At 42.3% G+C, this 12,151-nt stretch overlaps 1 protein-coding gene across 12 annotated transcripts in view; it reads left to right on the forward strand.

Moving 5' to 3' along the window:
• The window catches only part of LOC105090796 (protocadherin gamma-C4), a 165,890-nt gene that overhangs the window by 51,200 nt on the left and 102,539 nt on the right, over positions 1–12,151 (forward strand). Inside the window, exon 1 of one of the 12 annotated variants that reach the window (XM_064484387.1) lies at positions 3,975–7,044. The exons of 10 other annotated variants lie outside the window; for them this stretch is intronic. In XM_064484387.1, the coding sequence (XP_064340457.1) occupies positions 4,621–7,044 (2,424 nt within the window). In that variant the 5' untranslated portion in view covers positions 3,975–4,620. Of the gene's footprint in view, positions 1–3,974; positions 7,045–9,321; positions 11,749–12,151 lie in introns of those variants that run through there. One more of the 12 variants, XM_031449212.2, reaches the window with a different exon arrangement.

Consider the following 12,151-nt stretch of genomic DNA (forward strand, 5'->3'; position numbering starts at 1 on the left):
AAAAATTAAATTTATCTTTGATCAGTCCTTAGTTTTATTAGTCTTTCAGTTAATCATATAGTTTGGGGGAGGTTTTTCTTTTACATCAGTAGAAGTCTATTAAATCTTAGTTTTCTCGAATTTCTCTCTCTCACACACACACAAACACAGAGACACAAATCTTAATAAGGTATGCCCTGAATTTCCTTTGCTTTTCTTCTCTTAGCAAAGTTCTTTGTGCCTTTGGCTATGTACATCTCACTTCTTGGGGTTTTTTTTTTCTCTATTATGTGACATAGAGATTCTTTATTTTTCTAATGTGAAAAAATGGATCACAGCCTGTGTTTAAAAAAAAATAATCAAGATCTTGGTTTTTTCCCAGTGTTAACTTATAGCAAATGTTTTCTAAAACGATGGAATCTAGGGGAGATATTCCCTCTTCACTACTTAGGAATCAAAAATTGTTTTTATAGAAGATAAGAGTAACTGATGTGTGTACTAGGAAACAACTGATCTTTGATTTTAGAAGGCTTCAGTAATATTCCTGGAACTATCTTTTTGGACCAGTCGCAATATCTATAGTTTTCAATTTAAATTTAAGTTAAAACAACTTGTCTTATCTACCTCACACAAACTCTGGGAAAATAAAATAATTCCATTAAAAAATTTTTTTTCAAACTATAAAGCAGTATAGTGAGCAAGTATTTGCTGACATCACCATTATAATTTTGGATTGTTAATAAATATATGTAAGCACCTGGTGCTGTATGCCTACTACAGTATTTTCTGCAATCTCTGTGTTTGATAGGATTTTTAAATGCGCTAATTAGGGTCCACTTACAAGATATATCTATAAAAATAGAGAACTAGTGAATGGGAGAATGAAGGATTAATAGTGTTCAAATAAGAATTTAAATAACTCAGTGTATTTAACCTAGATAAAATAGAGCCTTTGTCATGTAGGAATTCTATTCAAATATTCAACAAAAGGAGGGTTGTCATTTAAAAGCATGATTACTCATTTCATCATGGCCCAAAGATGTGAATGAACCTATGGCTTCATGTATAGGAAAAAAACAAAGTTTTGAGTCGTTAAAGTTGTTCTAACAGAAAATGGATTGTCTAGGAGCTGGGAGATTCTATTACTGGTGCTTTGCAAAAGTAAGTGGATGGCCCTGGGATTAACGGAATAAAGGAGATAATATAATTTGATGAGTTGTTGAACTTCATGATACCCAAAGTATTTTCCAATCCTGAGTTTAGGATTCTGTTATTGGTAATACAATGGACTTGCCACTTGTTCATCTAAATTTGGTATGCATGTGTAAAATAGACAATTCAGGAGATACCTTGAAAATGAATGAGAACCTCCTTCGTAATTTGAATTTGTCAGTATGGGTAAACAAGTATAATATTGAGTAGATGTCTTTAAGTTAACTGCTAATGGTAATTAATGTGTGTTTTTCCTAAATCAATATTGTGGTATTTACATTTCAGCAATTATTTTAGAATTATTTATTTCAAAATTCCAAATGTATATGACTAGCCAAGAGATTCCAATCATACACATTTCGAATATAATTTGTTTGGACATTTGTGATATAATTCTTTGATGGTTTAATCAGAATTTAATAGTAAATATTTTAAAGAACTTGAATCTTGAGTATTAGTTGTGGGAGTTAGATGGTCTCATATGCAAATATTAAGATTTGTTTCATACACTCTTAAGAGTATAAATGTTATTTCAGTATATATCCCATACTGGATGATTTAAACTAATCTTGTACCTCCATTGCTAAAAGCAAAACTCATTAACTGGTTTTCATGGATGGTAGATTGGTTTATATTATTTCTTTTTCTGCTCACTAACTGGGATACTAGGCTGGCTTATTTTATTCTCTTATCTGAGTTACCCATGAGCATTTCATTTAAACAAATAAAATATTTTACTGACAGAAAAACTGTTAGATTCTACTCTCACAATAGTCATTCATTCATGTGGACTGACCAAGTGTTAACTCTGGCAGTCATGGAACTTGCTAAGTTGTAACTGAGGCTTATTCACTTACATGCCCTACAGATCATTGTTAATAAAACAGGCAGTCTGAGATTTTGAGCATATACTAATTTGAAAGCACTGGGAAAAAATCTACCAAATTATTGAGGCTATTTTATCAACTGTGAAAACCACCCATTCTGATCAAACATTTGGGTTGGGGGTCAGAGGGCAAGGCGTAAATCTCAGAGAGAATCACTGGGGAAAAAACCTACATCTTTGCCTGGGAATGAAAACCTAAACAGAACTCCAAACAAGTGGTTCTTCAATAGAAAAAAGGTTCCATACAGAAAGGAGAGAAGATAAATAACTCACTGATGGGAAGTCTAATAGATTTTCCATATACTTTTTTATACAAGTAAACAAATCAAAGTCAAGATTCTTCCTAATAACTCAATCAATAATAACATACTCACTTTAAACATACAACATTATTTCAATTTTATACAGTAGTTTTGTATTATATTTAAACATATCTGTTGGTCTAGTAGAGATCTTTAGTATTTAACTTTGTGTTGTAGAGTAACTTAGAAAACTTGATTATCTCCTTTATCTAGATCTTACTTATTTAACTCCAAAGAAGGTACCCAGAAGTACTAAGTTAATTAAGACTTTTTAAAAACAGTAGAATAAGAGACAAATGTGAGATGACACTATGAAGTATAAGGTAGAAAAAAAATCATGACATTGGGAGCCATAACATATGGACGTGAAAGTGTTATTTGAAAATGTCTGCAAATACTTATGATCTTTAATGACCATGTACTTTGCTTATATTAACAAGAAATTCAAGGTTGCTACTAAACAAATAGTTTTAAATTCCTGTTTATGTAATTAATCTGCAATACTCATATTGGTTCCTTTGAACCAAAAAAAGTTCTTTTATCTACTTGGTGAAAGCATATATGACATGAATTATTTTGATAGATTGAAACGGCATTTCATTCAAAGTATTTCCTATGTTTTGAAGTAATGCCATCAGAGAGCGGAAATAGATTACTTAGAAATTTCTCACCAACTAAGCTAAACATTTTCAGTATTACTTCTAATTCTTCCTCTTGGTGCTGCTAGCTACTCCCCGGGCTTAAAACAATTTACAAAGCAAGGCTATTTCTTGCCAGGTCTTCATTTCAGAACAGGTCACTCTCTTCTGCAGCTATGTGGAAGGAACTTTGTTTTCTTTCTACCAGTTGAAGGTAACCTCAGATCCATCAACAACTGAGTTTTGCTTCATTAAAATCAGTGGAGCAGTGAGTACCTCTAAGGATCTTCTCAGGACAGTCCTGCATGTATGCTCAAAGGCTGTTTAGAGACCTATCTTTTCTCAGTTATTCTGGAATAGGGTAGGACGATTATTCAAATTGCATAATGAAAAGATGCCATCAAGCCAACACCTATTTCCTTATGAATCCACAGCCAGTAGAATCTCTGCAAATTTCTGCCATCTGTACAAAATGAGTTGCTTCTGTAGCTGATTGCTGCTGCTTGGCTTCTCATTTCATTTCTAATGGCACTTTTGGAGCGTAGAGCATCAGTGAAGGCAAATAATGATTCCCTGGTTTCTTCTTAGAAGACTGGGAGTGAGGGTGTTTGTATTCCTACATCGATTCTACTATTATATAGTCAAGGTTAAAGCAATTCTCTCTCATTTTAAAAATCATTCAAATGAAGGCATTGGACTAAACAATCTGTAAGGTTCCTTTCAATAAAAAGCTTTATTAAATTACCTTTCTATATATTAAAGAAATTTTTGACTCTCCGCCTTACCTTGTGGTGTCTAGAACATAGTATATGTTCAATATTATTGAAGTAATTTAAATTTATTATATACTGATATAAACAGCTTCTATATAACATCTTATGTATACACACATCTTTTAAAAATAAATCATACTTCACTGATGAGCAATGTGGAGGGTAGGGGAGTATATATGTGTGGGTGGGGAGGGCTATGTGTGAACCTCTGTGTTTTCTGATCAATTCTTCCGTGAACCTGAAACCACTCTAAAAAAATCAAGTCTACTAATTAAAAAAAGAAAGAAGAAATCATATTGTTATTTACCTGCAATAACTGATTTTTATCTATGTGCAATAAAGTGTGAGGCAATGTCTAAGAATCATTTCAAAGTTGCAATGCAAAGCAGATAATTTTTTAAAATTATCTGGGATTAATAAACACCCATCCATGAATGTTGTTGCATTAATTCACACTTTATTAAAATTCATTTTTAAATAATATCAGAGATGTATGAATTGAAGAAATATAAATGGGAGAACTTTGAAGGATAAAACAACTTTCTGGAGAATCAATTATTTTGATTCAATGTGGTGCAGTAGCTTAGTAAGGACTCTGAGCGCCGCTGTTCACCAACCGGGGGAAAAGTGGTTCCAAGATCCGCTGAGCTTGTACAGCACAAAGAAACGCCAGATTGAGACAAACTCTGTTTCAAGCTGCACTAAGCTCGGGCCTCTATAGTATTGGATTCTGGGTTCCTTTTCCAAACACAGAGCGCTCCACGCAGATATACCGGCATCCAGAAGCACAACAAGAGCTGGTCCAGTGTCTAAAGATCAGCAGGGCAAGAATGGCGGCTCGGCAGAGGGGCGGAGATTACAGAGGATTCATCCTTCTCTCCATCCTCCTGGGGACCCAGAGGGAAGTCTTTGCAGGACGTATTCTCTACTCCGTGCTGGAGGAGACAGACACGGGTTCTTTTGTGGGTAATATCGCCAAGGATCTGGGACTGGAGCCCCAGGAGCTGACGGAGCGCGGAGTCCGTATCGTCTCCAGAGGTAGGACGCAGCTCTTTGCTCTGAGCCCGAGAAGCGGCAGCTTAGTCACCGCGGGCAGGATAGACCGGGAGGAGCTCTGCGCACAGACTGCGCAGTGTCTGGTGAACTTTAACATCCTGATGGAAGATAAAATGAATCTTTACCCTATAGAAGTGGAAATAATGGATGTTAATGACAACACTCCTACATTCTTGACAGAAGAAATGAATGTAAAAATAATGGAGAATACAGCTCCTGGGGTGCGGTTTCCCTTAATAGAGGCTAGGGATCTGGATGTGGGCACAAACTCCCTCCAGAGCTACCATCTCAACCCCAGTCATCACTTCTCTCTTGTTGTGCAAACTGGAGACGATGGAACTAAATATCCGGAATTAGTGCTGGAGCGTGTGCTGGACCGGGAGGAAGTGGCAGCTCACCACCTCCTCCTCACAGCCACAGACGGCGGTGACCCACCACGATCTGGAACTGCCCGCGTCCAAGTAACAGTGGTAGATGTAAATGATCATGCGCCAGTCTTCTCTTTGCCCCAGTATGAAGTAACTGTCCCTGAGAACGTGCCAGTGGGCACAAAATTACTCACGGTAAACGCTATAGACCTGGATGAGGGAGTCAATGGGGAAGTGACATATTCTTTTAGGAAAATAACTCCAAAAATTCTACAGATATTCCAGCTGAATTCCCACACAGGAGAATTGTCAACTGCAGAAGGCCTAGATTATGAAGAATCCGGCTACTATGAAATGGAAGTTCAAGCTCAGGACGGTCCTGGTAGTACGACAAGGGCTAAAGTATTGATCACAGTTTTAGATGTGAATGACAATGCCCCAGAAGTGACTGTAACATCTGTAAGTAGCCCAATCCCTGAAGACACTCCTCCTGGAACAGTAGTTGCTCTTTTCTACCTTCAAGACAGAGATTCTGGGAGGAATGGCCAAGTGACCTGCACTATTTCAGAAAATCTACCTTTTAAATTAGAAAGATCAATAGACAATTATTACAGATTGGTGACAGCAAAAAAACTAGACTGGGAAAAATTCTCTGTGTATAACATCACACTGAAAGCCACAGATAGTGGAACACCACCCTTATCCATGGAAATTCACATCTCCATGAGTGTGGCAGATACCAATGACAACCCACCTGCCTTCCTCCACTCCTCCTACTCTGTCTACATCCCTGAAAACAACGCCAGAGGGGCCTCCATCTTCTCTGTGACTGCACACGACCCTGACAGCGATGAGAATGCCCGTGTCACGTACTCCCTGTCTGAGGACACCATCCAGGAGGTACCTATCTCTTCATACATCTCCATCAACTCTGACACCGGCATCCTATATGCATTGCACTCCTTCGACTATGAGCAGTTCCGTGACCTGCAATTGAGAGTGACTGCAAGTGACAGTGGGGACCCACCACTCAGCAGTAATGTGTCACTGAGCATATTCGTGCTGGACCAGAATGACAACACACCTGAGATTCTGTATCCCACCTTCCCCACTGACGGTTCCACGGGGGTGGAGCTGGCACCTCGCTCTGCAGAGCCCGGCTACCTGGTGACCAAGGTGGTGGCGGTGGACAGAGACTCAGGCCAGAACGCCTGGCTGTCCTACCGCCTGCTCAAGGCCAGCGAGCCAGGGCTCTTCGCGGTGGGGCTGCACACGGGCGAGGTGCGCACAGCGCGGGCCCTGCTGGACAGAGATGCGCTCAAGCAGAGCCTGGTGGTGGCAGTGCAGGACCATGGGCAGCCCCCTCTCTCTGCCACTGTCACGCTCACGGTGGCCGTGGCTGACAGCATCCCAGACGTCCTGGCTGACTTGGGCAGCCTGGAAGTCCCACAGGACTCTGATGCTTCAGGCCTCACGCTGTACCTGGTGGTGGCGGTGGCCGCGGTCTCCTGTGTCTTCCTGGCCTTTGTCATCATGCTGCTGGCGCTCAGGCTGAGGCGCTGGCACACGTCGCGCGTGCTGCAGGCTTCAGGAGGCGGACTGGCGAGCGTACCCGCCTCTCAGTTCGTGGGCGTGGACGGGGTGCGGGCTTTCCTGCAGACCTATTCCCACGAGGTGTCACTCACCGCGGACTCGCGGAAGAGTCACGTGATCTTCCCGCAGCCCAACTACGCGGACACGCTCATCAGCCAGGAGAGCTGTGGGAAAAAGGATCCCTTGTTAACATCCATAGATTTTCAGGAATATAAGGATGGAACCCAAAATATTCAGGTGAGTTCAGGCATTCATTTATCTTTACATCCTCGAAGAATTATATTTTGTGCAAATGTCTTTGTTTTGCGAAATAAGTGATTTGAAAATGGGCTAAAAAAAAAACCTATCGCGTGGTAAGGCAAGATTAATGGTTTATTTCAGTGGTGATTCTTTAACATGGAACACTTATTGACATAGGTTTTGGTATCATATTCATTCATAGTGAAAGTGTATGGACAAGATCATGAATAGTGGATTATCCCATTTTTGTACCTTCTACTTATGTTCCACACAGTGTTCTTAATTCATATATTTTATAAATGAGAATGAATTGTTATGTGTTTTTCACTGCACGAGGTGAGCAAGAGGTGGCCTTCTCAGGATTCTCTTTAGATCAGATCTATAGAAGGTTCTTTAAGGTTTTTTTTTTTTTTTTTTTTTTTTGCTGTGCCCCTGCTTCTGATTCCATGTATGTTCACTTGGTGGCCTTGAAATTCTCAGTGGCTCTTGACCTATTTAAACCAAAATAATCTATTAACATCAGTTTCTGGTAGATTAGATTGATGCCTAAAGAATGAAATGTGTCGGTGTGTAGCTTCACTGAGATCTTTTATCAATGACAGACATGGAGTCTAATGCTGCACTAAAGGTCATTGTCCAAAACCAATAAAATATGACATCAAATACAATGTCATTTCTAGTGTTATAACTAACACTTATGAAATAGGCCATTGCATGTTTTTACCCCAAATTCCAATGTGCTGTTTTAGTGGGGCAGTCATATGAAGTGTGTATATTGGCTCTCCAAGTGGGAGATTTGGGATGCTGGCTTTGTGAAATAGCTATCTCATACACTACTAGTAGTGAAATTTACTTATTGGAGCTGCTGAATAATTCAGTTAGAAATAATCCAATCAGGAGTTAACTACTTCTATACTTCTTGTATAACATTTTGAGTAAAACTTGATACATCAGTTGATTAGTATCACGAAGTAGTTGATCACAAGGTAACCTTGTTTACTGGGATCTTTTAAGTATTAATTAAAAGCATACTTTTCTAGCATCATGTTGTGTTAGGTGGTATTTTGCATATAAAGGTCTGTGCAATCATGTGGGGGTACATGTCATACCTTCTGCAGTGTTCAGATGTATAATACTTGGGGAGAGGACAGTGCTACTTACACTTTGTGAGGCAGAAATGTGGCTATCAGTTATTTTGAAAAAGAACCCCCTAACCAAATTTATTAAGTGCTTAAAAATATTTTTAAATAAAGGGAATACATCACTAAGCTCAGTGAACTATTGCAAATAAACTTTCTAGGGGCTATGTCCTTCAGCTGAGGTCATTATGGGATGTGGTAAGTACAGAAGTGGGAACAAATGCCTCAGTGCAGTAGACCATGGTTAGTGACTTTGTATTGCAAGGCAAAATATTATCCCCCTGGTAGTCTTGAAGATTCATGTTATACTTCTTACCTGGGAAAATAATTATGCGGTGTGAAGGAGGAGGATAGCTTCTTTTCTAAAAGGCTACATCATTTCCTTAAGTGAGATCATGGAAATGAAAATCAACTAATGTTACTATAAAGAAATCACGAAAATTATTTTGGAAGAAGAGAAGTGTTTGGAGGTAAGTATAAATTGTGCCCTTTTAAAAGGTATAATTTCAGCATTCCTGATGCTCACTGAAAAACTGAAATGAATTAGCATGGAAGGGCAGAAAAGTAAAGAAAAATAAGGGAAAAGGGACAAGGAAAGATGGATAAAATTTTATCCATTATATTCCTTAGATCATTTAGGCTAAGTCTCTGTTATAGTTAACATTCCATTACGGTGCCGATTTTAAGATTGGGGAATAATTATATCAAGATATAGATGTTTATATATTAAGTCTACCTGATTTACCTAAAAACCTGGGAAGTTGGGGTAATGACTTTTCTAATAATACAAATTAAATATTATTAATTATACAGACATCTAAAAAAGTTTGTTCAGCGGGCATACGATAATAATTATGGTAGCTGGTTAAACTGAAGCAGCAGGGGCTGCAGTTTCCTAGTGCGGACTCTGGGCGCCGCTGTTGGCCAAAGTGGAGAGCTCGGTGCTGGCCTCCTCGCGCAGCCGCAGCGCACTTTCCCCAGCTCAGACTCGCTAACATTGAGCCATTCCACCGCTTCCTCCTCTGGAAAGGAAGAAACCCTGCCTGACCCCCACGCCAGAAATAAAGCTGTTCGGAGCTCCGGACGACTGCAACACAGAGATTATCTGTAACCCGGCGTCTCCAGGCCGGTGAGCAAACTGAGGGGAGCAAGAGGGATGGGGAGCGGCGCTGGGGAGAGAAGCTGGGCTGAGAGGCGGCCAGTGCTGTTTCCCTTCCTACTGTCTTTGTTCTGCCTGGCGCTCTCTGAGCAGATCCGCTACAGGATTCCCGAGGAGATGCCCGAGGGGTCGGTGGTGGGGAACCTCGCCAAGGACCTGAGACTCAGTGTCCATGAGTTACCGACTCGGAAATTGCGCGTCAGTTGGGAGAAGCCTTACTTCACTGTGAGCGCAGAGAGCGGGGAGTTACTTGTGAGCAGCAGGCTAGACCGGGAGCAGATCTGCGGGAAGAAGCCAGCTTGTGCTCTGGAATTTGAGGCTGTCGCTGAAAATCCATTGAACTTTTATCACGTGAATGTGGAGATTGAGGATGTTAATGACCACACGCCAAAATTCACGCAAAGTTCCTTCGAGCTACAAATAAGTGAGTCTACGCCGCCAGGCGCTCGATTTATATTAGAAGTCGCGGAAGATGCAGATATTGGCTTAAACTCTCTGCAGACTTATAAACTTTCTCATAGCCCTAGTTTCTCGTTGGTAAATAAGGAGAAACAAGATGGTAGTAAATACCCGGAACTGGCATTGGAGAAACCCTTAGACCGGGAACAACAGAGTTATCACCGTTTAGTCCTGACTGCCTCAGACGGTGGAGATCCACCCCTAAGCGGCACCACTGAGGTGCAGATCCAGGTCACTGATGCCAACGATAACCCCCCTGTATTCAGCCAGGAAGTATACCGAGTCAGCCTTGGAGAAAACGTGCCCCCAGGCACCACCGTGCTGCAGGTGTCAGCCACCGACCAAGATGAGGGCATCAACTCGGAAATCACTTATTCCTTCTATCGGACCGGGCAAGTCTTCGGTCTGAATTCAAAGACCGGGGAAATTACAACTCTAAACTCACTGGATTTCGAAGAAATCAAGCAGTATTCTATCGTGGTAGAAGGGAGGGATGGTGGAGGACTGGTTGCACAATGTACAGTTGAAATTAGCATTCAAGATGAAAATGACAACAGACCAGATGTTACATTTCATTCTCTAGTCGAAATGATTCTGGAAAACGCATTGCCAGGAACACTAATTGCGTTGATCAAAGTACATGACCGAGATTCCGGGGAGAACGGGGAGGTTAATTGTCGATTAGAGGGTGAAGTCCCTTTTCAGATAATCTCTTCGTCCAAAAATTCATATAAACTGGTAACCGATGGAACCCTGGACAGAGAGCAGACCCCGGAGTACAATGTCACCATCACAGCCACCGACAGGGGCAAATCGCCCCTCTTTACAAGCAGAACTGTCACCTTGCATATTACTGACGTCAACGACAACCCTCCGGTTTTCCACCAGGCCTCCTACGTGGTCCATGTAGCAGAGAACAACCCTCCTGGAGCCTCCATCGCCCAAGTCAGCGCCTCTGACCCTGACCTGGGGCCCAACGGCCACGTCTCCTACTCCATCGTGGCCAGCGACCTGGAGCCGCGCGCGCTGTCGTCCTACGTGTCCGTGAGCGCGCAGAGCGGCGTGCTGTTCGCGCAGCGCGCCTTCGACCACGAGCAGCTGCGCGCCTTCGAGCTGACGCTGCAGGCCCGCGACCACGGCTCGCCCGCGCTCAGCGCCAACGTGAGCCTGCGCGTGCTGGTGGGCGACCGCAACGACAACGCGCCGCGGGTGCTGTACCCGGCGCTGGGGCCCGACGGCTCTGCGCTCTTCGACACGGTGCCGCGCGCCGCGCAGCCCGGCTACCTGGTCACCAAGGTGGTGGCGGTGGACGCCGACTCTGGGCACAACGCCTGGCTGTCCTACCACGTGCTGCAGGCCAGCGAGCCCGGGCTCTTCAGCCTGGGGCTGCGCACGGGCGAGGTGCGCACGGCGCGGGCCTTGGGCGACAGGGACGCGGCCCGCCAGCGCCTGCTGGTCGCAGTGCGCGATGGGGGACAGCCGCCCCTCTCGGCCACCGCCACGCTGCTCCTGGTGTTCGCGGACAGCCTGCAGGAGGCGCTGCCAGATCTCAGCGACAATCCTACACCTTCTGACCCTCAAGGTGAACTGCAGTTTTACCTGGTGGTGGCCTTGGCCTTGATCTCAGTGTTGTTTCTCCTCGCGGTGATTCTGGCAGTTGCCTTACACCTGCGACGCTCCTCCAGCCCCGCTTCCTGGGGCTGCTTTCATCCTGGTCTCTGTGTCAAGTCTGGACCTGTGGTTCCCCCCAGCTACAGTGAAGGAACTTTACCTTATTCCTACAATCTGTGCGTTGCCCACACTGGAAAGACCGAGTTTAATTTTCTGAAATGCAAAGAGCAGTTGAGTTCAGGACAAGACATCCTTTGTGGTGATTCACCTGGGGCCTTATTTCCATTGTGTAATTCCAGTGAGTCGACTTCCCATCCTGAAACTCTAGTGGCGGTGAGTTCCATTTAAGTGTCTATTCCTTTTCATCATCTACAGAATTTTCCTTGTTCATATGAAAAAATATTAAATGTTCAAGTCTATTGAGTTGTCTTAGGGATATTATAGCTCATCAGAAAGCGGTATTTCCAATATTCAAGGGGAATGATGAATTGAGAATAGGTATGTAACATACAATAGAGTTATCTTACCCAATTCAGATTTAAGTATTGTACCAATTTCCTATCTCTTTTTTCTAATTTAATGAAATTTACCCAGTGATTGTCTCATTCATTATTTAACATATTTAAATATTTATTATATATAACTAAACCTAAAATTTAAAGTAGGCAATCATTTACTTCATTCTTCAAAGTAAATAAACTGCTACTAGGTATCTTCCTTCACTGATACCACTGGT

This window comes from Camelus dromedarius, chromosome 3, assembly GCF_036321535.1.
Source record: "Camelus dromedarius isolate mCamDro1 chromosome 3, mCamDro1.pat, whole genome shotgun sequence".
In the NCBI taxonomy this organism is placed as follows: Eukaryota; Metazoa; Chordata; class Mammalia; order Artiodactyla; family Camelidae; genus Camelus; species Camelus dromedarius.